We start from the raw sequence: 27,113 nt of genomic DNA, 5'->3' as shown, positions 1-27,113 counted from the left end.
CATGATCACAACTGTCATCACCACAATCATCATCATCAACATAATCACAACTATATTCTTGGTTCTTTCGGTAAAGTCACGTAGAAGGGAAACAATAAAATAATAAAAATATAAAACAATAAAATTCTCACGACGTTTCGACTGCAACACAAGCACTCATCATCAGGTGTGAAAACCACAGCAAGAAAATTTGAAAAATTTGTGTTTCCCTTCTACGTGACTTTACCGAAAGAACCAAGAATATGAATCCCTGCAGTCACGAAAGTTTAAGTCAACAAATAATCACAACTGTCATCACAACAGTCATCGTCAACATAATCGCCATTGTAATGTTTAACATCATTACCATAATTGTCATTAACATTTTCATAATTTTAACTAGCAAGATCCATTATCATTAACACCACCCACTACTACCAGCTACCAACACTTTGCCCATCACAACTATCTCCATCGTCATAATCATTACCATGGTTCCCCTAATGATCATCATGATTATTATCACAACTCTTATCATCACAACTGTCATCATTGTACTTACCCTATCACCATCAATATTACCATCACCAACCACTGTCGTGTTTCACCTGGATAATCCGTTGAGATGGAGCATCTCGTTTGCAACGGTGTCACTTGGCACAAAGAAAATGCGTAATGAAAAACCATCACCAGTGTCACCATGGAATACCTCGTGGCCTAGAGACATTGTCCTCAAATCGAGACGACCTGCTGGAGTGATGGGCATGAAGGAGTGAGGTGTGTGAAGGAGGAGTATAGTGTGTGAAGGAGTGAGATCTATGAAGGGGGAGAGAGGCATGTAAAGGAGTAAGGTGGATGCAGTGCCGGATTATCCTAGTAGAAAAATTAGCATATACTACGGGCCCCGCACTTTCAAGGGCCTTGCGCTAAATGCTTTCAAGCTATCAATTCCGGCTCAGTGATTCTGCACTTGCTCTCTTACTATAGTACAATACTGCCTTCAACTTTTATGAACGACTGGGTGTTTAAGGTTAGCGATATGTCGCATTATCTGGCTGTATAGCAAATGAAAAAATACAATTACTTAACTAAGCAAGTTAAAAATGCGTGTTTTAATATGTATGTGTTTTTTTATTTTATTTAAGGCCCCTTTATAACATTTGCTACAGGCCCTGCACTAGCTTAATCCGGCACTGGGTGGATGAAGGAGTGAGGTGCATGAAGGAGGAGTGTGGTGCGTGAAGGAAGAGTGGGATGTGTGGATGCGGAGTGGGGTGTGTGAAGGAAGAGGTATATGAAGATATTCTCCCCTGTCCCCGCAGCCGCCCGAGCGTCAAATTGTGGTGGGCATCTGTGCCATGGCCAAGAAGTCCAAGTCGAAGCCCATGACCCAGATATTAGATCGCCTCTGCAAGTTCAAGTACATCACTGTGGTCATCTTTGACGAGGAGGTCATCCTTAACGAGCCCGTTGAGAATTGGCCGCTCTGTGACTGCCTCGTGTCTTTCCACTCAAAAGGTACCTCCTCAACCCTCCTCAAGCCTCTTTACCCTCCTCAACTTTCAACCCTCCCCAAGCCACCTCAATGCTCATTAACTTTTCTAAAGCCTCCTCCACCCACCCCATCCCTCCTCCACCCCTCCAGCACCCTGCTCCACCCTCCTCAACTCTCCCTAACCCTCTACCTGCATACACCTGGGTACCTGGGCACACTGGAAGAGAGGGGCACCGATAGAGGGTAGAGTCCTCTTGCATAATACGAGCTACACTAGTCCTAACGTTAACCAATACGACTCTTATCACTACCCTTGCTCTAAACTGCACAAGACAACCAAAAACTGGGCCTAGCCCTAACTTTTAAGCAAACTAGTATACTCGATCCTAACAGTATCCGTCACCCAATCTCAATTCAGACATATGCCTGAGCCTTAACGCTAACCAAATCAGTCAAATCAAACCTAATACTATCCGTCAGCCTGAACAAACAAACCAGCCAGCCATACACAAGTTCCAGCCCTAACCCTTATCAATTTGACCAACTAGAAATTAACACTGATCCAAACTCATAGTCCAAGGGTAGGAAACTTGCTGCCCACAACTTAATTTCATAAGGCCCTGGCCACGAGGCCTACCATTTAATAACAGCCAACAAATGCAATTTAATCATCACTGCAAGCATCTTAGCTACATTAATTTGGTCCTAGAGGGGGGGGATGTATAAACATATTCGTGTTAATGAGCAGAAAGCAGGTGGAGCAGGCAGCACACGAGTGCTGTAAATGTGGGATTGGGGGTGTCGCCACGTACCGCTGCCCTGCTGACCACAACCCATGCACGCTTCGCGCTTGTCGTTAACATCGCCACCTGCTGCGTGCTCCGTGCAGCGTAAAGACAAAGAACCGCGTTTAACACGACCAGTGAGGAAACTTGACTGTAGCCGTGATGCAGGTGGGATTGTGCGTGCGTGTGCGGTGAATTACTCCGGGATGTAAACCTTATGATTGCACTGCTTAGCAGGCTTCCCGCTGGACAAGGCCGTGTGCTACGCGAGGCTACGCAACCCCTTCATCGTCAACGACCTCGACATGCAGTACCACATCCAGGACAGGTGCGCAACCGCCGTGCACACACACGTGTACGTAGCGTGCGTATTTATTTACACGTATTATGCGCCTTTCACAACGTCTCCAGGTGCTGCGCATGCAAGGGACGAATATAATAAAGAATGAACCGGCTGGCAAAAGAGTAGCTAGAGAGGAACAAATCCGATTAGAGGAAAGGTGTTTTAATAAGATCAACAACACTGTTGGAGAGCCTGATGTCTAGTGGTAGGGAATGCCACAACTGGGGGACCACTACAGTAAACAGCCGATCACCTCAAGAACGCAGCTGAGATCGGGGTTTATACATAAGAGGGCACTATCGGCAGATTTTAAATACCTTTAAGTGGCATCAGATTGAGTTAGTTCCAGATATAGTGGAACTATCCCTCAAGGCTTAAATACGAACTACGTGATCTTATATTCCACTAATTTAGATACAGGGAGCCAAATCCAACGATGCAAAAACAAGAGAGATGTATGCACGTCACACACACTCACACCATAGATATGCTAAGTCGGCAGACACAGTACACCTGCATGCAGCACAGGTGTACCAGTCTGTACACGAGGCGTGGACACACGACAGATCACAATGCGTGACTGTCAGGGCAGGTAAGATCCAGGTGAAGTTTCTGTTCTCCCGTTGCTCTGTATCGAGTGGCGGAATTTCGCACGAATCGGCTGTGCTGTGTGCAGTTGCTGGATCCTGTGTCCTTGGTCGTATGTGCGAGGGCAGGCGCGAGGTTTATCGGATTCTCAAGGAGGAGGGAATCGACCTGCCCCGCTTTGCCGTCCTCAACCGGGATCCCAACCGCCCCGAAGGTAGCGTCCGCGACAGCGTCTTTCCGCCATGGAGCCTCTTGTGCCCAAGTGTGCGGGTGTGTTAGGGTTAGGGCCCGAACGATACATTGATGAAACTAATTCTTGACCTGGGATATTTTCCCCAGCTTTTAACAACACCAGTGGCATTTGAAGTGCGAACCTGTCCTGGGCTTCTGCTCGGGCAACTCGGCATTAAATGAGTACCTTGTATTAGTGTTTAAATATTAACAACCCCTTGTGTGCTGTGCCAGCCTCAATGGGTACTCACTAATAGCAATTTATCCATCAGTCTGTAAGTCTGAATATGGCATCTTTGTCTTGTGTGTGTGCCCTCCTTCCCCCCGGTTCCACCTGGATGCAGACTGTAACTTGGTGGAGAGTGAGGACCACGTGGAGATTAACGGGGAGGTTTTCCAGAAGCCGTTTGTGGAGAAGCCAGTCTGTGCCGAGGATCACAACGTGTACATCTACTACCCCACGTCAGCTGGAGGGGGCAGCCAGCGTCTCTTCCGCAAGGTGCGCGCCACACAGGCATAGGGGCACAGGGGCAGCATCGGCCTCCCTCTCCTTTAAGGCTGAACGAGTAATCAATTTCTAATCGAAATCGCTATTTGAAACAATGCGATTATCAAATCACAACTGCTGCGATTTTTTGCGATTTGAAAAGTCCTATTACTTTCTTATTACAATGTTTTATTTTTCATTATTATAACTATCTATTTAACTTAACAATTGTTCTATGTTTGATTATTCTATTTCAATTAAAACATTTTAATAAATACATGTTGGAAACAATATATTTTAAGGTCTCATCCTTGCATTAGAATATATAGAGCAGTTCATATTCTGATGGTATCATGTGGTAATGCTCCATCACATGTTTTAAATCTATTGCACAGTGAATATTGAAGTGAAGCGTGACTTAAAAAAATGTAATCCCAAGTCAAATCGCAATCGCAATATCTGTCAGAAAAATCGCAATTAGAGATTTTCCCCAAATCGTTCAGCCCTACTCTCTATCGCCATGCCGGGGCCTGCAGCCTCTCAGGGGGCCACGATCGGCTCGCTGTACGATTGTGAACTTGCGTAGGGTAGTTAATTCAGTTGTTTTAGCGTCTTCAATAGTTGCCTGCAAACAAAACGTTAAATATCTATTATTGGTTTGTCTTACACATACAGTGAGGGAAAAAAGTATTTGATCCCCTGCTGATTTTGTACTTTTGCCCACTGACAAAGAAATGATCAGTCTATAATTTTAATGGTAGGTTTATTTGAATAGTGAGAGAGAATAACAACAAAAAATCCAGAAAAACGCATGTCAAAAATGTTATAAATTGATTTGCATTTTAATGAGGGAAATAAGTATTTGACCTCCTCTCAATCAGAAAGATTTCTGGCTCCCAGGTGTCTTTTATACAGGTAACGAGCTGGGATTAGAAGCACACTCTTAAAGGGAGTGCTCCTAATCTCAGCTTGTTACCTGTATAAAAGACACCTGTCCACAGAAGCAATCAATCAATCAGATTCCAAACGCTCCACCATGGCCAAGACCAAAGAGCTCTCCAAGGATGTCAGGGACAAGATTGTAGACCTACACAAGGCTGGAATGGGCTACAAGACCATTGCCAAGCAGCTTGGTGAGAAGGTGACAACAGTTGGTGCGATTATTCGCAAATGGAAGAAACACAAAAGAACTGTAAATCTCCCTCGGCCTGGGGCTCTATGCAAGATCTCACCTTGTGGAGTTGCAATGATCATGAGAACGGTGAGGAATCAGCCCATAACTACACGGGAGGATCTTGTCAATGATCTCAAGGCAGCTGGGACCATAGTCACCAAGAAAACAATTGGTAACACATTACGCCGTGAAGGACTGAAATCCTGCAGCGCCCGCAAGGTCACCCTGCTCACGAAAGCACATATATATGCTCGTCTGAAGTTTTCCAATGAACATCTGAATGATTCAGAGGACAACTGGGTGAAAGTGTTGTGGTCATATGAGACCAAAATGGAGCTCTTTAGCATCAACTCAACTCGCCGTGTTTGGAGGAGGAATGCAGCCTATGACCCCAAGAACACCATCCCCACCGTCAAACATGGAGGTGGAAACATTATGCTTTGGGGGTGTTTTTTTGCTAAGGGGACAGGACAACTTCACCGCATCAAAGGGACGATGGACGGGGCCATGTACCGTCAAATCTTGGGTGAGAACCTCCTTCCCTCAGCCAGGGCATTGAAAATGGGTCGTGGATGGGTATTCCAGCATGACAATGATCCAAAACACACGGCCAAGGCAACAAAGGAGTGGCTCAAGAAGAAGCACATTAAGGTCCTGGAGTGGCCTAGCCAGTCTCCAGACCTTAATCCCATCGAAAATCTGTGGAGGGAGCTGAAGGTTCGAGTTGCCAAACGTCAGCCTCGAAACCTTAATGATTTGGAGAAGATCTGCAAAGAGGAGTGGGACAAAATCCCTCCTGAGATGTGTGCAAACCTGGTGGCAAACTACAAGAAACGTCTGACCTCTGTGATTGCCAACAAGGGTTTTGCCACCAAGTACTAAGTCATGTTTTGCAGAGGGGTCAAATAATTTTTTCCCTCATTAAAATGCAAATCAATTTATAACATTTTTTACATGCGTTTTTCTGGATTTTGTTGTTGTTATTCTGTCTCTCACTGTTCAAATAAACCTACCATTAAAATTATAGACTGATCATTTCTTTGTCAGTGGGCAAACGTACAAAATTAGCAGGGGATCAAATACTCTTTTTCCTTCACTTTATATCAAGTTTATTTTGTTTAACCAGGTGAGCACTATTAAAATAAAAGTCCAGCCCTGTGTGTGCATGTGTGCGTTTGTGTGCTTATTGGAAAGTACCACGCGGTTGCTGGTGAGCCCTGCTACTGGTGGCTCACGGTGGCTGCCGCGTTTATCAACGACAGTGGAGTGCGCGTGTGGGTTGAACGTTCGCATGTGGCCATTGGTTAAGTCGAACTGGATTAAATTATTAGTTTAATGACTTTTGAAATCAATATTCAATTAATAACTTAATCGTTATTGATCAACAGCCCTACCGATGTGTGTATAGTGACTTGTCGGTGGTGATGTGCGCGTGCATTTAGATCGGGAGTCGCAGCAGTGTGTACTCTCCCGAGAGCACCGTGCGCAAGACCGGTTCCTACATCTACGAGGAGTTCATGCCCACAGACGGCACCGACGTCAAGGTGGGGAACAATTCCTGTAGCAGACATCTCCAAAATAAGTGGCGTCCTTTGTATCGTGTGCAATGCTGTCCTTAGGTGCTCGCTCACAGCACTTGCCCCAGTGTATAAAGGCCATACGGGGGATTTTTGTGTCTGCCCTTATAAATTCACGACACACGTGCCGGGCAGGTGTACACGGTGGGGCCGGACTACGCGCACGCGGAAGCGCGCAAGTCTCCCGCGCTCGACGGGAAGGTGGAGCGCGATGCCGAGGGCAAGGAGGTTCGCTACCCGGTCATCCTCAATGCCCGCGAGAAGCTCATCGCCCGCAAAGTGTGCATGGCCTTCAAGGTAGGAGCGAGATGATCCGTATTAGGTGTGCACTTCCTGTTGGCTTGGCCGTTTCCTGTTTGGCCACATGCGAGGCCACATGCGAGGCCCTGACGTCGCATCCTCGTGTGCGGTCCGCAGCAAACGGTGTGCGGGTTCGACCTGCTGCGCGCCAACGGCAACTCGTACGTATGCGACGTCAACGGCTTCAGCTTCGTCAAGAACTCCATGAAGTACTACGACGACTGCGCCAAGATACTGGGGTGAGCGGCGGCGCAATGCTACACCGCGCGGCACGGTGTCACGCAACGTGGCAGCACAATGCAACACGCCATGGGTAATACACAGCAGGAGGCAACACATTGTAATAGAGCACCGTGAACCAAATCATAACACGACGCAATGCACTGGAATACAACACAGCGCAACCTGACACACCGCGGCACGACGTGATGGTTGTAAATCCTGGCGGAGCCACCGCCTGACAAGTGTGCATCGATCGCCGGACACAAGAACATGCTTGATAATCCAATAGACGTGCGATCCCTGTATAGCGCCTACTCTTAACACGAGCCTTACCCCTAATCCTAACCCTAACACCACTCACTTACCCTCAATCATAATCTTAACTGTGTTCCTAACCTTTGCTCCGAACATACGAGGGGTTTTTTGTGTCGCATTATTTTCCATTAAGCCATTCACTGGGCTCTGTAACCGCTTCCCTGCCCCGCCGTACGTTGTGATTAAGAAGGCCTCGGTGGCCGGAGGGCGATCACGAGCTTTGCGATTAGGTGGGCCTCGCTTATCCTCGTAATCTTGTAAAGCGGCACCCACTATGTTCCCTGCTAAGGACGTTGCCTGGGATGTGAAATGAAGACCGGGGTGATTAATGGGGAGTGTGATTCAATCCGCTGTGCGCTGCCTTTTGTCTGCGTGTGTTGCAGAAATATAATCATGCGCGAGCTGGGCTCACAATTCCACATCCCGTGGTCGATCCCCACGGAGGCGGAGGACATCCCCATCGTGCCCACCACCTCCGGCACCATGTGGGTACTGCGTCCCTGCTGGCACCGCACCCGCACCCGCACCACCTGCCCCAGCCCCGTGCTCGCTACAACCTTAGTGCTGCACCGGTCACTTATTACCGTAGTCGCTCATTACCAAAGCCGCTCACGAGTACGGTCATTCATTTTCAAGGTTCCTGTCCGTTGCTCTCTGTCAGTGATACATGTGCACGCATAGTGTTTGCGATTGCGACTATGTATGCATGTGTGTGTGTGTGCTTGTATGTGTGTGTTGTGAGGAGTGATAGCGCAATCGTTAGCGTGCTGCATTTCGAACCCGACAACCCGAGTTCGATTCTCGCTCATGGCCAACACCAGTGACGATTATCTGAACCAGTCCTGAGTATCCCCTAGGTCGACTCAGCCTCAAATGAGTACTTATCGTGGTATGTAAACATTACCACTGGGAAGGCAAAGGCGGCCGGGTGTGGTGTTGGCCAGCCACCCCCTCGTCTGCCGTGCCGGCCTTCATAGGTGCTCGCTAACGGCACTTGCCCCAACAGGTTGTTAAGGCTATACGTGAGATCTTTGTTTTTGCATCTGCAATTGATCTCAGTAAGTCAACCCATAACACCTGGCATGTCCCGTGATCGCCTTCCAGTGAGCCTTCACGTAAAAGCCTCAGAGTGCACCTAGCCTGGCATAAGCGCTGTGGTTATGTCATCGCCACTTATTGGCGAATTGCGGTCGTTACTGTTGCTGCTGTTGTCCGCGCGTGTCTGTGTGCCGTGCACGTGAGCAGGATGGAGCTGCGGTGCGTGATTGCCGTGATCCGGCACGGTGACCGAACCCCCAAGCAGAAGATGAAGATGGAGGTCCGGCATCCACGGTGTGTGCCCCCCCCCCCCCTGCATGGCCGCCACATTAAACCAGCTCCTTCAATCAACAACCGCACTCTGTGATAATGACGGACTCGCATCCCAACAGGAACATTACCGGCACGCGGTTGAGGGGAACCTGTGCCTGGCATAACCGGGGAATGCTTGACCACCTACCTGAACTCACTCTAAAATTTGTACCGCTCCTGGACAGACAAAGGTGGTTGAGCTTGGTGCCCACCATTCCATTCACTTGCGTGTTGATTGTACCCACCTTAATAGGTGCTCAGTAACAACACTTGCCCGTGCTAAATGGGTGTCGTCGCATCATGCATGCACATGCTCCTCGTGTGTTTAAATGCTGGGCGCCAGGTTCTTCGAGCTGTTCGATAAATACGACGGCCACAGAACGGGGAAACTGAAGCTGAAGAAACCCAAGCAGCTGCAGGTCAGTGCCCATACTGAGCAGCGCAGGCACTTCCACCGCCACCAGCTGTGCCACACCGCCACCGTAAAGCAGTTGTAGTTGGTGCCACATGTGTGGTATGCCGCCGATGTGTAATGTTGCGTGTAATGGTTGTTGCGGTTGGTGAAGATGGTTGTTGTGGCTTATTGTGGTGTGGTGTGTCACACACAGGGTGTTGTTGAATGTGGTAGCGTGTATCGTTGGTGTGGCCTAGTGCGTAATGCATGTTGTGTTGTGGAACGGCGGTTTGGCCCACGGAGTGTTGCGCAGTGCGGTGTGTGGCCCTGCGTTTTATCGTGAACGACTAATTTACACATTTTGGCGCATCGCTTGGGGTGTGGCATGGAGCCACAGCATGGTGGAGTTGGGCGTGGTGCGGTGTGCCACGGTGTGGCACAGTGTGGCACGGCATGGCGCGGCGTGTAACGTGGAAGTGGTGGCGTGACCCCCAGGAGGTGCTCGACATTGCACGGCTGTTGCTGTCTGAGTTCGACCAAAAGAACGACACTGAGATCGAGGAGAACAAAGCCAAGCTTGAGCAGCTCAAGACCGTCCTGGAGATGTGAGTGAGCGGCCGCGCTTCGCGATTCATAGCCGCAGCAGCACATCGCACGTACGCGCCGTCACGCTGACGTGCACGCGGCACGTGGGCATGCTGGGCAAGAGCCGCACTCGGACACGCGCGTACGCGCACGAGCATCCACCCGTGCCCTGTTGCGGTCGTGTGTGCGCGCATGCACACATCGCTCACCTGCAAGGCGTGTGCATGCCCATCGCGTAACGTGCGCAAGTTGATTCACACGTGCACACACACTAGCACGCGTCCACCCACTCGAACGCGTCCCACTTGAGTTTATTTTGTTTTAACCGGGTGGGAACTCGAGAGACCAGAAGAGTCTCATTTGCAAGAGTGACCTTGGTCACCACATTTACTCTGTGGGATAAAGAGAAAACACAGCAAGGAGAATAAAACGTGATCACAGCATGACTATTACGTTACAGGAGGAATAGAATTTACTGCACAATTTGTTCACTGGCGTTAAATGAGATAACGTTTTCTCGAACGTAAGTCAGCTCGCTTTGTTTGAACCACCCCAAACGAAAGAGGGAGCTCGAGCGCCGCGGGAACCCGGGGGGCGACTGTCGCTGCGCTTGGCGCCTTCGTGCATGGAACGTCTCTCATTAAACGTGGCGTGCCCGACTGCCTCCCTGCAATTGTTACGGAGCGAGACGTTCCCATCAGCCCCTGGCTGAGATTGCCGTGTGATCATGTCACAAAACGCACAGGGACCGTTTCATCGGAAGGGACATTTACTTTGCGTGTGTTTGTTCAGTTTTTTTATGTGCCTTATGCAGCAGCGCAGCCGTTAGATGTTCATTTGGAAGTAATTCAGCTGTTCGGTTGCTTTGACAGTTGGTGAATTGCAGACGCACCCCACCCTCCGCCGTCACGTGTTATATTAGAGGCTGTGCCAGGTTATTTGGTCCACGGTTTGGAGTTCGTAGCCGCAGTCGTAGATAGAAGCGTCTTTGATTTTTTTCACTTGATGCATTAGGTGTCCGCATCTTCCGCGTCTGTTCTGTTGACAAAAGAGAACAACTCCAAACAGGAAATACCTCCCCAAGCAGGAAATACCTGCCACAGCAAGGACCCATCTTGATAAGCCGTGCAGATCTCGCATGAGTGGTTAGCGCGTCACGGTCAGAGGGCTGTCGCTCGAGTGGGTGCGGTGTGTGGTTAGTTCCCCGTGTGATCGTGGTTGGTGGTCAAAGCCTGCACACTTGTGGTTGTTTAGAACGAACACTGCGGTCGCGGACGGCACTTTAGTGGTCACGGTCGCTGCGTCCACGGTTGCGGTTGACGAGTGGCATTTGCACGGTGGTGGTTGTGATTGGGGGCCCACGTGTTTGGCTGTTGGGCGTGCGTGGTGCCAGCTGGTTCAACGAAGATGCCAGCCACGAGAGATGTCGATGTCCTTGCTGCTGCCTGCACGGTGACCCCGAGGGCTTGATTGCATGGTAATTATGTCATGTGGTGAGATGATAATTACCATATGCGCGTTCACATTGTGCCGTGGAGCACACTACTGCATCAGCATTTAGCTTCCGAAATGAAGTTGCCCAGGCAACCGGGACATTGTTGAGTCAAACGTGATAATTATGAAAGAAATTACTATGCTAATTATCCTGAGCCACTTCCATTAAACAAGGCCGTTAATGGCAGATGAAGGAAATAACTAGCCATTTGGGATGCCTCGTGTCCAGTTTTAGCAGAGCACTGGTGTGCATACACATATTGTGTGTGGTGTGTGTGTGGTGTGCGTGTGTGTTTTATATGTGCGTGTGCTTTTGTCTGCTTTTTCAGCACTTACAGTGCTGTTGAGCGTTTAGATTTTCACATCCCTGTACTGTCCACAACCACAATTTCGCCACTTAACGCCCGTGACATTTTAACGGTGCTTGTGCCAGGTTAGGTGCGCTTTGAGACCACACGAATTTCAAAGTCTCATTGGCAAGAGGTTGCGCCACAGTGGTATTATGGATTAACACCACTGCCACATGCACCTTACTCTCGCACACTCCCTACTCTCCTTACTCCAGACTCGCCGTCTCGCACTCCCTACACCACATTCCCTGTTCCCACTCTCTCCTCTCTCTTTCTCGCACTCCCTGCCCCACACCTCCCACACTTCCCGTCTCACACTCCCTGTGCTGTCCACGCTTTTCTTTGGTTACGTTTCCCAGGTAAAGAAGCGCCTTCAGCGGTAGCGAGCGCGGCCAACGTGACGCGCGACGCCGCATTTAGCGGACGTGTGGCCGCGCGTTCTATTTGCGGGGCCCCGTTGGCTGCTCGCCCCCGTCCATGGGGAGGGTCCCACACGTGGGCCGGTCGCGTTTCTCCACCGCGTCACTCTCTCCACCACTAACGATCGCCCCTTTACGTCATAGAATCCATTCTCATTAAAAAGCGACGCGCGCACCTTGCCCGCCGACCCCCGTGCGTCTTTGCCGCCCACGTCCCAAGGTTAACGAATCACGTGTTGCTCAGACGCCACCCGGAGCACTGGCGGCCTCTGTGCCTGCGCCGCCACTGCCCCCTACACACCCCCCCCCCCCGCCGTGCCGGTGCCCCTCGACGGGTCCCTGTGGTACTCACCGGCACCCCCCTACCCCGTCCCCGTGCTTCCTCTGTTCTGACTGCCCCGCCGTGCTGCCCACAACCCCCCCTCTCCCCCTCTCCCCTGCAAAGGGAGACCAGTGTTAAAGGCTGCCAGTGTGACCTCGCAGAGTCTGCAATCGTTGTCGACAGCGAAAGGTTTCCGCATTCTCTGTAATGACTGTGGCTTTTTTGCCGTTCTGTCAGTTTATACCATGGAAAACTTGACTGCTGGTAGGTGTCTTCTTTAAAATGAACCCTCATCAGTGCTCATTCCCTTCGCCGTCTCTCCCCGTTCACATTCTGACCTCTCAAATTCACGGTTTCATTAGTCCTGCCTCCAGCGAGTGTAGAAAAATGCTGTGCCTGTGTTAACAGCGACTGCACATTATATGGTAACCGTAATATTCTGCAATCCCGAGGTACTGTGACGGTACACTCATTTATGTGTGTGTGTGTATATACGCATGTGTATGTGCTTATACACACACACATACGCCATGCCGTCGAGTGGCTATTGACACGGCCATTCCCGTGGGTGTCACATGCCAGGCCAAGTGCCGTTGGCTCCGGCTCCCAATTTACCATTGTAAAGTCCACTCCAGGTTTTACCGTCCCACCAGCGCCGTTCAACCCCATGACGTGGTTGAGGGCAAGGCGGGGCTGGATGAGATGGAGCTGGATAAGGTGGGGCTCCAGGGCGCAGAGCGTGCGTGAAGCCCCGATTCCCGCGCTCCGGTCCTCGCAGACCCCCGCCTCCTCGTCAGTCCGGACGTCTCGTGTCGGCCTCCGTTGGAGCTGACGGCGTCAGAGCTGCTAAATCTTGCCTCGACAGCAACATCGCAGCGCTGCCACCGCTCGTTACGTCTGCTTTGACAGCTTAATTGGCCGTTAATACGGTTACAATTCGACTGCATTAAACTGAGCAGCTCGCCCTACTCGCCCAGCGTTTACAAGTCGATGTGAATTGAATCTTGTTAAGGAAAGGCAGAGGGAAACCTGGAGTGGATTTCTTTGGAGGCGGGAAGCGGATGGAGGTTGTGGCGCTGGAGGCGGCTCCATCTTGGCTGTTGTGTTGACCACGCGAGCACTGGCTGCTGGCCGTTGTCCCCCCGTCTCCATGCGTGCGCTGTGCCCCTCCAGAGCGGCTGTGCTTTCCATGGTATAAGCCAGCGGTGGCTGTCTGCATGTCCTGCCCACACTGCCCTGCCCTGTCTTGCCCTGCCTGCCCCCCCATCCCCCACCACTCCATTCCCATGCTGTGCTGTGAACTGTGCTTTTTCCCTGCCCGTTTGCCACCCTGCGTCGGTGCCCTGCCCTGCAGTTTCATTGCCAGTCTTGCCCACTCTCACCAGTGACTGTGATACGTTGTCTTGACATGTCATGTCATGCCATGCCCTCTCGTGTTCCCTCTGCCCCTTTTCATGCCTCCATTCATTCTTCATCGCTCCCCCATTGCCTGGCCTCTGTCTCAGACCACTGTCCCCCCACCTCCCCTTCAATATAAGTGCGTCCGCCTCACCCTCGGCCCATCCCACATTACACCGAGCTGGTACTGTCCCGACCCTGGCCACCCTCAACTTCAAATGGTGAATGCGGGGCTCCTTACACAGTACCCACACGGTGTGTAGTGTGTGTTGTGCAGGGTATGGTATGTGATGTGTGGTGTGCAGGGTGTGGTGTGTTCGTGTAGTGTGCAGGGTGTGGTGTGCAGGGTGCGATGTGTGGTTTGCAGGCTTTAGTGGGTGTAGTGTACAGTGTGCGGTGTCATGTAAGGAGCCCCAATCACAACTCCCTCAGTCACCAAACACAGGGCTGCTCTGCAGCCACTCCTGCAGTGTGGCCTTCTATAACAACATCGATATAATATTATTATGATTAACACTTGTTGTACATTTGGAACTGATGCATTATATTCCCTTACCGAAGTTAACGTTCCTCGTATGCGTGGTGTGAGATGCCGTGAGTAACCCATGTTAAGTAAAGCTTCAGTCGTGAAGTGATGATCGTTTAACCCCCTCCAGCCGCGGTGACGTCCTTACTGCAGCACGCACACGCACACGCACGCGCCCACAACTACACGCCCCCTGCTGTGACCACTGCCACGTCTCGTGACCTCCTCACGTGACTGCCACCACCCGTGACCTCTTCACGTGTGTCCAAAACCTTGCGCACGCGTTTGGCACCGTCTCCATGTGTCCGTAGCTCCCACCGCGTGACCGCAGACGTGTGAACGTGACCGTGCCCACGGGTGCATGACCATCACCATCACACGGGCCAGTGTTGCCAAGTCGGTGATCGTTTTCGTGACGAATCGAGTGACTTTTTTGGATCTCTCCAGCAACAAAGACTTTGACAGCGATGAGCGAAAAAATCCACCGACTTTTTGGGATGAGGTCTTTATGCAGATTATTGAGAGATTTCGATACACTTTAAGACGCTGTTTCGTGAGATATACTGCTCCTGCAGTATCACCCAGATAACGGAGTTTCGGGCAATGGCCGTTCTTCACAGCAGGTTCAGGAACCTGACTCAGCTTACCGAGTATAACGCTTGGTAAATTGTCGAGTGGCATATTTTGACAAATTTATAATATCTGTCTTGTCACGTCCAGTGACATTTGAGGTTCGTTTGACGACGTTCCACATTGACGAGCTGGCAAGAGCAAGCGTATGTCACTGCCTCTTGACACATGTCCATCACCAGACTCACGTGATCGTCGCCCTCGTCTACGTGACGGCCAACTCGTGTACATGACTGGTCACGTGAGAACACCCAGACACGCGTATGCGACCACACACGTGCGTTGGTGACGGTAAACACACGTGTAGTGACCGCACGCACACACACACTCGTGACCCGCGGGCTGTGCGGGACGTATGCCACACTCGGCGCGCCGCACGCGGTGATGCCGATCCGACAGCGATGGGAGACCTGGGGCCTCGCCGCCCTCTCACCCGCCCACCCGCGCCCGTGTGCAGGTACGGACACTTCTCGGGCATAAACCGCAAGGTGCAGATCACCTATCTGCCGCACGGGCGGCCGCGGACCTCCAGCGAGGACGACGGTAAGGCCCCTCGCAATCCTAGTCCTCGACCCGTTGAGCTCCACCAAAACCCCAGGATGTGGGAACCCCCGAACCCTTAGGAACCCCCTGAGCCCATGTTGTAAAGGGGCCTGAGAAGGTGGCTGTCTCCTGCAAGGTGACGCCCTACAGTATGATTTTTGCGGAGACCTTGTCCGTTTTATTTTGTCTGAGCCCTTATAAAGTGTCCCCTTCCAACCATGCCTGGCCTCCGCTTGGCCCCCTTGCCTCATGCTACTCCGTGACCCCCATTACTTCGTGCACCCCATCCTCTTTGTCACGTTCCCCATGTGACCTCATTACTCGTCAACCAGTTGTGGTTGTGTGCCGAGGCGTGATGGTTGCGTGGTGGTATTAGTGGTGGCACGGAACATAGTTGTAGTGGCACAAAGTGTAGTTGCGGTTCTAATGGCAGGGCGTGGTTGCATGCATGTCACTGCTATGTGTGACGGCGCGACTGTGCGGGCACCACAGACGTGCGCAAGGAGGAGCCGTCGCTGCTGTTGGTGCTCAAGTGGGGCGGGGAGCTGACGCCGACGGGACGCGTGCAGGCCGAGGAGCTGGGCCGTGCCTTCCGCTGCATGTACCCAGGCGGGCAGGGTACGTACGCACATCGCACTCGCACGCCGCGTTCGCACACAGTGTTCGCACCGCACTAGCACACCGTGCTCTCACCACCCTCACACACCGGTGTACATATGCCATGCAGGCATGCACCATGCATGCATACAGCACCTGCATTCACACACCGTGAATGTACCTGTGCTCACACACCCCATTCCCCAACATATTCACACAGCACATCAACAGAATCATATCAAAAACTGCATATGCACGATGCAGTACTCGCCAGTGCACTCATTTTGCGTAAATAACTACCAACATAGACACACACAGCATCACATAAAGACATGTGAACCCTCATCTTGCTGTACAGTGGTGACATGAATACACACATGTTCCATTATCACCACACACACATCCCCACATACACACAGACCCTCATCACAACACACAACCCATACTCACCAAACAAACTCCATCATCATCACCACGAGCACACACACCACCACATCCATACCACACACACACACTCCATCATCACACACAATTTCATACAAACATATATCATCATCACCTCACGCACACAACACCACCACATCATACCACATGCACACACACACTCCGTCATCACACACAATTTCATACAAACATATAGACTATCACCATCATCACTATACTTTCAGTGCCACAAACACCATTACCACACACACACGTCCCACCATTACAACACACACACGTCCCACCATTACAACACACACAAACGCACGCACAGCTTCACAGCACGCACACGCATGCATGTTGGGCTCCACTAACTGACGTGCGGCGAGGGTGTTATCGGACGGCATGGGTGACCGCGTGGGTGACTGTGTGGGCATGCTCACCTTAACCCCCCCCCCCCCCCCCTGGTGGTGGCGCTCCTCCCCCTCACAGACCCCCTGGAGTGTGTAACACCACCTTTGCTCACAGATGACGGTGGGTAAACCTCTCTGTCGGTCTCCGTTTGATGATTCCACCACTAATCTCTCCCCAATTGCAGCCCTTTGCCTGACAAACGTGACACAATCTGAGATGCCCGCGTGAATCTTGACGAGCGGCGATGATTCTTGAAGGCCAATTGGGCCTCCGTGTTCTGAGAGGAGCGTGTGGGGGCGAGCGGGCGTCCCCGTGATTGCCTCCCTGTGCTTGCTTTACCTGCGCGAGGAGAGAGTGAGAATCTTGCTTCCCTGGACGCTTCGTGTCTGAAACTCTTCGCTACCAATACCAGCTTTCTTCTCAATTAATCTCTTTGTGTTTCCAGGGATGATGATTATGTGTGATGGCATTTGTACCCCCTAAACCTTTGAGTCCCTTAAAGCAGCAATCATTGTTCGCTCATGATTTCGAGTGTCCCACCCATGTGCCTTATGTTGGCTCCACGAGTGCCGCGTGTCCGCCCAGTCCTCCCCTGAGTTTTCTGTCTGTGCCTCGTTTTTTTGGCTGCAGCTGTTGGGACCCAAGGGCACAACGAGTGGAACTTCCGTGCCTGGGCCGGGAAAGCTGCTTTTCCCATTCGCTAATTGCCCCGACCTGGCTGTCTCATTAAAACCACTTCACAGCTTTAATTGCTGAGCCCCGCGCGGGTCCGCTGTCCCCAGGGTAACAGAGTGCGTTGGTTTCCGTGTTGTTATTCGCACTCGTCGCGCCCGTCTCTCGTCCCGGGCTCCTGTTGCTATGCACAACCGCCACGTATTGCCTACTCTACGACAGCTCTGCTCGCCGGAAGGGCACTCCTTCTCTTGTGGTGTCTGAAACGCTCCCCCCACTGGCTGTCCGTCCGCGCCGCTGGCCCGCTCGTCCGTCGTCACGTGACGCTTGTTGGTTTTCTGTCCGTCTGTCTGCACGACGGTGTGCGTTGCTGGTAACGCAGCTCTCTCGCTGCGTGCCAAAACCTTAATCTCGGTGCGCCGGGTTGTGACATAGCAAGGCAGCGGCCACACTTGAGTCATTAACGCGGTCCCTCTGAGCCCTGCACAGCTTGTGTGTTTATAGAATAGATCCATCTTAGTTTTGTAATGTGTCAAAACACTGCGTAGCGCTGTGGATGGAGCCAGACGGCGCTGTGTTGAGACTACCTTACTGGCAATCTGATGATTGAGAATTGAAATCTCGAGTTGGAAGTCAGCTCAGCCGATTCACTCTGTGGGGTTAATAAAGTATGTTCCACTTCGGGAGACGTCAACAGTGGCCGTCTTGTGGAGAGACTGCCAACCGCCGTGGGAATGTGGAATTTCCACCACTGGCTGAGGGCTACCAAGATGGGTGAATGCCACCCCATGCTCGTTTCATAACAACGTTGCTCGCACTTGGAAAGAAGAATCGAGATACAATTGTATTTCAAGTGAAATAGTGTTTCACTTGAAATATGAGGTTTTCAAGTGTGTATATGAGGTGTCCAATTTTAGAGGCGGTGGTCATCAGAAACAAGGAAGGACATTTAAATTGTCGGCACTGCCATTGTACACTGCAGTGGGGGATCCGGGGTCCCCGTGCCGTGAGCGTGAATGTGACCCCCTCGCCTGTGAGCGGCAAACCTGATGTCACCGTGCCCTGGGACATGCGGCTCGGCTATATCTGCGGTATCGCCACCTCCGTGCCACAAACATATAACCCCTGACCTTTCTTCTGACCTCGTGACCTCTTGTGCCTTTCCTGTGTGACCTTTTAGTGGAGGGTAGAGGCAGGTGTGGGTGCGAGTCGCCTATCAGCTGCGGTAAGCCCTCTCTCTGTCCCTCTCCACCTCCCTCCGCCTCTCCGTCCCTCCGTCTCTCCCTTGCACCGCCTCTCCCTCCCTCCGTCTCCCATTAACCCGGTGTGATTCGCCCGGTGTGCACGCACACGCGCACGCTCGCGATGCGCGACGTGACAGAGGCGGCTCTTAACAACCGTTTGCCTTAACGGGGCTTTTCCCAAGGGAGCCATTTCCTAACGATCAATTCCTCTTGCAGCCCTTCTCCCTGACGCTCGCTCACACGGGAGGCGTGAGCACTCACTCTCGCTCTTGTGCCCTCTATTTACATTTCCAGGAGCTTTTCTTCCGTGCCTTCTGCCCTCCCGGTCTTTTGTACTAATCTCAGACCCCCCTTGGGACGGGCATCCCACATCATCGCTCATGGCACCCGTTAGGAGTTGTCCTGAGTGCCGCCCAGCACTGCAGCCGTAGAGACACCATTTCGCACGCAAACTCTCGTGTGGAAAATGACGTCTCTCGCTCATGGTCGCTGGTTGACTGTAGACCTCTGCTCCCCCGGCGATGGATGATAAAATGACTTTGTTGGAAATCAAGTGTTTTTTGTTTGTTAATACACTGGTCCCCGTCATAGGTATGTGGAATGGTCACCATACCACCAAGCAGACTAGCATTATCCTGAGCTTGTTTGAGCAGGGAGACACTTGATTTCTTTTTTACTCTGGAAATGCCTGACTTCTGGTGACTGGATGTCTGGATGACAAGGTGGCAGGGTGACATTGTGGCAGGGTGGCATAGTGATATAATTACAGGGTGGCAGAGTGGCAGAGTGGCAGGGTCGCAGGGTGACCACGTGACGGTGGCAGGGTGGCAGCTGGCTCTCGGCGTGATAGCGTTGCCCGCGCGCTGTGCTCGGTGTCTCCAACCCTCCCCTGTGCAATGCACACTGCGTTGCTCTCCTGTATAATACCGCAGTTTTAATGCCCCCTGGATATTGCTTTCATACAACTCACTCCTGCAATGTCCATGTGTAGCGTTACGCCATATATTATGTGTATATATATAAAAATAATGGTGATGAAAGTAATGCTAGAGGCAGTAAAAGACGTTTTGTGCGGTGATAGGTTCCACATTTTCCGCGTCGTGTTTTTATTTTTTATTGTCTCCCGCTGAACGGCTCGTAAAACATTTGCTACATTCGCATGCGGGAGTGATTAAATAACCCGTCGAGATTTCAATATCAATTATTGTGCCGCAGGATTTATGACTCGGAAAGTCAAGGGCACGCATACTGCCGCCTTCGAAAATGGGATAACGTTCAAAGTTTCCGAAGAAAAACCCTTGCCTTGCGTCTCTAGGATAGAACTGTTGACAGACCCTGTGAACGCCCTGCATTGTGTATGAATCACCTGGCCTTGTGTTAAAGCCATCTTCTGCCTTGCTTGCCTGGACTTAGCAGTCCCAAGTCCGCAATGTTCCTTGTGTAAGCCATTTCTTCTGTGCCGTCTGTATATTTTGTCCATAATAGAGGATATTCGAGTTAGATTGCGTAAATATAGATGTGTCGTTAAACCTGCCACCACCCGACACAGCCAATTAGTAAGGTTTGTCACGTAAATAAAACATGGCAATGTGTTACTAGTACAGCACACCGGTGTGTAGGAGAGTAAACCCACAACATTTACAATTCGAGTACGATGTTTCGCTGGTAATTACAAAGTTTGATAATTGGCTGTGTTGGGTGGTGGTGAGTTTAATGACACATTTATATTCACGCGGTCAAACCTAAAAAAAACTTACGGATAATATTAGTCACGAAAGCCTTCTCCGTGTTAAACTGTTTATTTTAAATCAGCCAAGTTTGTGTCTTCTATAAAAAACCTGTTCTCTATGTGCGTCTTGTGCTGTCCGTCCACTCACCCCTGTGTTCTGTGTGTAAGCCATGTGTTTGCATTCCGTTTGCCCTGTGTAATTCTTGTGTCCTGTGTAAGCTGTCGTTTCGTTGGAAATGCTCCTGCTTATGGTCCAGGTTACCATGAGCGTGCGCCTATGTGTGCTTGTGTGTACGTGCGCGTGCATTCGCCACTGCCCATGTGTGTTTTGCATGCATCTGCCTATGCCATGTGCATGATCCTCAGCACTGGATTCACCATCTTATTTGAAGGTGGTGTGTTTGTGTGAGTGCCTGTGTGTGCGTGTATGCTTGTGTACCTGCTTTCGTGTGCTTGTATGTATGTACATGTGTGGGATTTTCTCTTTGTGTTGTACATGTGTGCGTATGCACTTGTGCAAGCTTGTGTGTATGTTCGGATGTATGCGAGCGTGAGCTTGTTTGTGAGCTTGTCTGCGTGTACGTGCGTGTGTGTCTACGTGCGTGTGTATGGGAGCAGGTGACTACGCCGGCTTCCCAGGCTGCGGGCTCCTTCGTCTACACTCCACCTACCGGCACGACCTCAAGATCTACGCCTCTGATGAGGGCCGTGTTCAGATGACGGCCGCGGCCTTCGCCAAGGTGAGGCCCACACACACGTGGTAAGCACACGCGTGCAGGCATACGCTGCCACACGTACAAACACACAAACCGTAGTCACCTGTAGAGATACGCACGCGTGCCCACACGTTCACGTGTACAGACACAAAAACGCACTCACAGGCAACCACACGTACCCACGCGGACGAACGCAGCATACCATTATAGACACGCATGCCAATGCTTGCGCGATCACACGAGCACACTCACCGCGTGCCCGATGCATGTTTGTGGTGGTGTGTGCTCACAGGGCCTGCTGGCGCTGGAGGGGGAGCTGACGCCCATCCTGGTGCAGATGGTGAAGAGCGCCAACATGAACGGGCTGCTGGACTCGGACCATGACTCGCTGAGCACGTGCCAGCAGCGCGTCAAGCAGCGCCTCCACGACATCCTGCAGAGGGACCGTGACTTCATGGATGACGATTACACCAAGGTGATGCTCACTCGCCCGCTCGCCTACTCACTCACCGGCTCGCTTGCTCGCCCATTCACCAATACCAACAACACATCTGCTCACATACGCACCACTTGTCCATTAGCATACCTGTCCATAAACTCACAACAACAACAAAAACATTCTTGAACATTCTTAACCACCACCACTGACAACATGCTCACTACCACCACCACTTTCAACAACACACTTAACTGTCTGCTCACTCACCAATAACATACATACCTGTTTGCTCACCCCTTACAACCACCATCACTTCATTCACCCACATGCGCACTCTCCACCACCACCGTGTATACTAGCTCGCTCATGTTGTCTATCATGAGCTGCTGATGGTGGTTAGGCTGGTCCCTGTGTGCTAACGTGCCACGGTGTTTTGTGTTTTTGGTGGCCGTGCCCAGCTGGCTCCCACAGGCAGCATCTCCGTCATTGCGTCGATGCGTTCCATCCGGAACCCCGTGCAGACCTGCAACCAGGTGTACACACTCATCCAGAGCCTCACCTCCCAGATCCGCAAGCGCATGGAGGATCCAAAGTCTTCAGGTTTGTGTGTGGGCACGTAGTTTTGTGTGGGTACGTGGGTTCGTGTGTGTGGACATGTGGGTTTGTGTGTGTGGGCACGTAGGTTTGTGTGTGTGGGCACGTGGATTTGTGTGTGTGGGCACGTGGGTTTGTGTGGGCATGCGTGCTGTGAGTGTGATCTTGTATTCAAGTAAGCAAGTTATGAGACGGAAGAAACTCGCATGTCATCATGCCACGGTGAAATGTAATAAAGCTGCGTGTCCGCCACCAAGCACACGTTCCGTGCCAGCACCATTCCATCAGCTTGGCACTGCTTCCCTCCTTGCAGACATCCAGCTGTACCACAGCGAGACGCTGGAGCTGATGCTGCGGCGCTGGTGCAAGCTGGAGAGGGACTTCAAGCTGAAAAATGGGCGCTACGACATCAGCAAGATCCCCGACATCTACGACTGCATCAAGTACGACACGCAGCACAACGCCGCACTGGCCCTGGAGGATACCACCGAGCTGCACCTGCTGTCCAAGGCGCTGGCGGACATCGTCATTCCGCAGGTGCGGCTGCGACGCGCTTGCTTGCATGTATGTGTGTGCGTGTGTGTGTGCGTGTGCATGAGATGATTTACCCTTTGCGGAGCTGATCTCAACGCAGCTGACTGGTGTGCGACGACACGTGTTGAATACGAACAGCACGATAGAAATACGATCGCCGATGCTAATTATAGCGGTGATGAATCCTGGATACGACAGGGCACGTTGAACTCGACAGCTCCTGATTAACTGACGCGTACGGAAAAGCACTCGGCCCTGACGTAGCTCCATGGCTTTGTTTTCTTCGTCGATTGTGGAGCAACAGACGCCCTTTCCGTCACTTAGCAGTGTTGCTAGGACACTGCAGGATAGACGGGAAAGGCTGCCGGTGTTGATATGTGCAATATTTTCGGCGTGTGCCACGGTCGCTTTGTTCTGATTTATGTTTATTGCATTGTTGTACTTGAAATTATTTAAATAGCTTTGGTCATTTTGGTGACCTGGGTCTGCAAATGAGACTCATCCTGGTCTCTTGACTTCTCACCTGGTTAAACAAAATTAACTTTAAACCAGACTTGTGCCGTGCATGCATGTGTTCCGCCGGCTGCCATAGGAGTATGGCCTGAGCCGCGAGGAGAAACTGGACATTGCGTTCAGCTACTGCCAGCCACTCATCTGCAAGATCCGGTCGGACTTACAACGTACGCAGGACGACGACACGGTCAACAAGCTGCACCCACTGTAAGCACACACGCATGCACTGAGAGAAGTGCGCACGTGGACACGAACCACGACAACAAAGCACCGTTGAAAGCCGGCATGGCGCACGAGGGGGTGGCCCGGTCCCCTTTCTTTCCCCAGCGCTGATGTTTATTTACCACACGAGGCTACTCATTTAAAGCTGAGTTAACCCAGGAGAGTCCCGGGACTGGTTCAGATATTTGTCACTGACGGCCGTCAGCGGAAATTGGAAGTCGCTGTGCCACCGCTCCTCACACGCATAGATACACACAGAGATACATACCCACGCACAGCTATGCACCCGCACACGGAGTGACACACATGTAGAGGTACGAACAGGATACAGAGATCCCTGTAAACCTCACAGACTGTAGCGGCAAGTCCTGTGAGCGAGGACCTGTTCAGGCCAGAATTTCAAACTCCACGCTACCAGGTACTTGTTTAAAGCTGAGTCGACCTAGAAGAAGCTGATGATCAGTTCACATGTTGGCCACTGCTGTTGGTCGTGAGTGGGAATTGAACTCGGGAATCCTGGGTTCGTGATGTGGCACGCTACCCACTCCTCGTCAGGTTGAGCTAGTAGGACCGCCTGCCGAGCGGCCACCGCGTGGCCCGTGTGAGGCCCGTGCTCTAGCGGCAGGCCGGCGGCGTGCCCGTGTCGAGAGCGGCGGTGCGAGCGTGGGTGCGTGCCGTGTGCTTGGCCGCAGGTACTCGCGCGGTGTGATGTCGCCGGAGCGGCACGTGCGCACGCGCCTTTACTTTACCAGCGAGAGCCACATGCACTCGCTGCTGTCGCTGCTGCGCTACGGGGGGCTGCTCGACGTGAGTGCACACATGCGCACACGCATGGCAGTGAGCACGAGCACGCACACGTGGCGAGCATTCACACATGGATGCTCACGACTGCACACCTAGCTGCCCTCAGAAGCTGTGCATGTTATCAGAGTGCTTGTGGTGGTGGTGATGCACGGGTGTATTGGTGCGTTTGTGGTGTGTATGTGGGGTTGTGTGGCTATTGATAGTAGTGAATGTGTGTGGTGGTGATGATGAATGTAAGTGTGGCGTTGATGATAGTGAATGTGAGCGTGTGGTATTGTTGGTGAATCTGAGTTTGGTGGCGATGTGTGTGGTGGTACAGGAGGAGAAGGACGAGCAGTGGATGCGCGCGATGAACTACCTGAGCGAGGTGACGGAGCTGAACTACATGACGCAAATCGTCATCATGCTCTATGAAGACCCTAACAAGGTAGCTTGCTGCCCATATTGGTCTAGCTGGCGCTCCTAGACGTGCGCGAGGATGGGTGCTGTTTGGGTGTTTGGTGCGTGCCTTCTTGTGAACTCGTCGTGTGCTGTGACGTATTGTCATGGTCGTCACGAGTGTCGTGTTGGTGATGTGCGGTATTTTAACACGCGGCGTGACACAACGCTTGGCGTGCAGGACCCGTCCTCTGAGGAGCGCTTCCACGTGGAGCTGCACTTCAGCCCTGGGGTCAAGGGCACCGAGGGAGAGCGCAGCCACCCGGCGGGGTCAGGTTTCAGGCCGGCCTCCCGTGAGGTCAGCCCTTCCCCGACCCCGACACAACCCCTACCCCCACGGCACATCTCACGCGCACCGCTCGGCGAGGTGAGTCTGCTCATAAAAATCTGTATTTGCTTGTACCCCCCCCACGCATCCCTCGTTCCTCCCCCCACAGAGCGAGGGAGCCCCCCCACAGCAAGGCCCCCCGGACCCGGACGCGGCGCCACTCGCTCGCGACGAGGTGGACAATGCCACGGTGTGCCGACCTATGACCTCTGACCCCATATTCATCCATCGTAGATCACCCCTCTGTAAGTCGAGGAAGGTCGGTTCCTTGGAAGTAAGTCACCTCTTACACCTGACCACTTGCCTCCCGCAAGACACAACCGACACTTTTGATTGGAAAGGGAATGCATAGAAACGTTTTGTAATGATATCCGCTGCGCATGGGGGCCGTATGTCGTGCATGCCTAGCATCCATTTCCACACGTGTTTCACAGACACGAATGCCACGAAGTGACCCTAGCGGGGTGGTGTGGTGTGAGCCACGGTCCGTACTCCGCGCCGAGTGTCTCGGCGTTGCCCTTGAGAGAAACCCAGCTCTTCTGTCTCCGTTCTCTTCCTCTGTCCTCCCCTCTCCCTGGATCTCTCTCTGCTCTCCGCCATCTCTGCCCATCGCTGTCTCACCTCCGACCCCAGGACGACCCCCTGCACGGCGGCTTGAGCCCGGAGCCGGGCTGCGTGTGGGTGGCGCCCGTGCGGCTCCGTAGCACGTCGGCCGAATACCCCGCCCCCGGCTCCCCAAAATCCCTCGCCCTCTCCTCCATTCTCGCCTCCTGGCAGCAGGTGTCTGCGTTGTGTCCCCGTCGCTCTGCCCCGCTCCCGCCTCTCGCGCACGCACGCAATCCCTGACTCCCGCTCGCTGCCAACGTGCGGCCGACGTCCGAGAGAAGCTCAACCCTTCCCGCGTCGTGTGGACGGCGCGGCGCGCGTGGAGTGGTAGCGGGTCACGGTTGTGGTTCCCTGTGCTTGGCATGTGTGCGGTGAGAGGCGGCGGGCGTGCCGCTTGCATGGCTAGAGGCCGGCGCTCGTTAACCACCCAGAGGTTGCCGTGGCTAACGGAGGTCCGTGACGTAACGGAAACGTTTGCGATGGCTCGTTGAGTTTGTTGCTGGCTGCTCTTGCTGTGACAAGATAACCTTGACACTAACGATGGCGTTGTCACCGTGTAACCAGTTCCAGCGAGTGCGAGTGAGTGTACAGGCGTGCGTGCACGCATGTGCACGTGAACAATAATCTGTGGAATCTGTTGTTGTTGATGCCTTGAGTTAATTTGCTAAATTTATCCCCATTGCCCCACCGCCCTCCTGTTCTCCACACCTCTCTGCCGCACCACGTGCTAATGAGCAGCGCTTCCGGTTCTCTGTCCCCACGCAGGTTTTATCCGAAACGTCCGCGTTTCCAGGCGGCCCACGACGGCTCACCGTGGCCACGCACGCAAGCAATGTCAAGCACAGCCAGGAGCCCAAGCACAGCGGCCTGGGTATGTGCCAGGGCGGCATAGGGAGAAGGAGTCCCGACACGCGATTACGGCGCCCAGTTGCGCCTAGTGAAGCCGTTCCGGTGGGGTTTTGAGAGGGCCGCTAGCTGGGGAGGAGCAAGAGCCAAGTGTGGCGATCGCCGGCACTAGCGCGGCGGTCAGGGTGCCCTGCGCCGGGGACTCGGGGACATCGGTGCTGTGGTGCGGAGAGGCGACGTAGCCTCGGGTCAGACTAACGTCGTGTGAGCGGTAATTTGCATGTGTTGATCATGTGTTGGTCGTGTATAACCTCCGCGTTTGCATATCAGAGATGATTAACTCACGGAGATGATTAACTCGAGACGTTGTCAAGCCCCGAGCTCGAACGTGCCATGACCCGGTGTCACCACGAGCCGATCTCGGCCGCTCCGCCGTTGCTAAAACACGAGTGCATTAATGGCTTTTGAGCAGCCAGCATTTGTGGCT

At 52.4% G+C, this 27,113-nt stretch overlaps 1 protein-coding gene across 20 annotated transcripts in view; it reads left to right on the top strand.

The window, feature by feature from the left end:
- LOC116941111 (inositol hexakisphosphate and diphosphoinositol-pentakisphosphate kinase 2-like) overlaps nt 1-27,113 on the top strand; it is a 38,697-nt gene that overhangs the window by 1,047 nt on the left and 10,537 nt on the right. For 8 of the 20 annotated variants that reach the window (XM_076067807.1, XM_032951788.2, XM_032951890.2 and 5 more), the window contains exons 2-27: nt 1,302-1,497; nt 2,494-2,587; nt 3,319-3,404; nt 3,766-3,920; nt 6,525-6,626; nt 6,795-6,956; nt 7,077-7,198; nt 7,880-7,981; nt 8,742-8,828; nt 9,190-9,265; nt 9,736-9,845; nt 12,534-12,599; nt 15,422-15,507; nt 16,000-16,125; nt 18,794-18,838; nt 21,205-21,326; nt 21,595-21,777; nt 22,200-22,341; nt 22,649-22,872; nt 23,462-23,589; nt 24,297-24,411; nt 24,728-24,835; nt 25,028-25,144; nt 25,284-25,448; nt 25,808-25,954; nt 26,546-26,651. In XM_076067807.1, the coding sequence (XP_075923922.1) occupies nt 1,302-1,497; nt 2,494-2,587; nt 3,319-3,404; nt 3,766-3,920; nt 6,525-6,626; nt 6,795-6,956; nt 7,077-7,198; nt 7,880-7,981; nt 8,742-8,828; nt 9,190-9,265; nt 9,736-9,845; nt 12,534-12,599; nt 15,422-15,507; nt 16,000-16,125; nt 18,794-18,838; nt 21,205-21,326; nt 21,595-21,777; nt 22,200-22,341; nt 22,649-22,872; nt 23,462-23,589; nt 24,297-24,411; nt 24,728-24,835; nt 25,028-25,144; nt 25,284-25,448; nt 25,808-25,954; nt 26,546-26,651 (3,172 nt within the window). Of the gene's footprint in view, nt 1-1,301; nt 1,498-2,493; nt 2,588-3,318; nt 3,405-3,765; nt 3,921-6,524; nt 6,627-6,794; nt 6,957-7,076; nt 7,199-7,879; nt 7,982-8,741; nt 8,829-9,189; nt 9,266-9,735; nt 9,846-12,533; nt 12,600-12,647; nt 12,675-15,421; nt 15,508-15,999; nt 16,126-17,019; nt 17,062-18,793; nt 18,839-21,204; nt 21,327-21,594; nt 21,778-22,199; nt 22,342-22,648; nt 22,873-23,461; nt 23,590-24,296; nt 24,412-24,727; nt 24,836-25,027; nt 25,145-25,283; nt 25,449-25,807; nt 25,955-26,545; nt 26,652-27,113 lie in introns of all 20 variants that reach the window. The other 12 variants (XM_032951872.2, XM_032951924.2, XM_032951932.2 and 9 more) reach the window with 10 other exon arrangements.

Source organism: Petromyzon marinus, chromosome 1 (assembly GCF_048934315.1).
Source record: "Petromyzon marinus isolate PM22_M1 ecotype Great Lakes invasive population chromosome 1, UKy_Petmar_22M1.pri1.0, whole genome shotgun sequence".
Lineage (NCBI taxonomy): Eukaryota > Metazoa > Chordata > Hyperoartia > Petromyzontiformes > Petromyzontidae > Petromyzon > Petromyzon marinus.
Note: the sequence above shows the minus strand (reverse complement) of the source record. Positions and strands in the feature narration are given on the sequence as shown.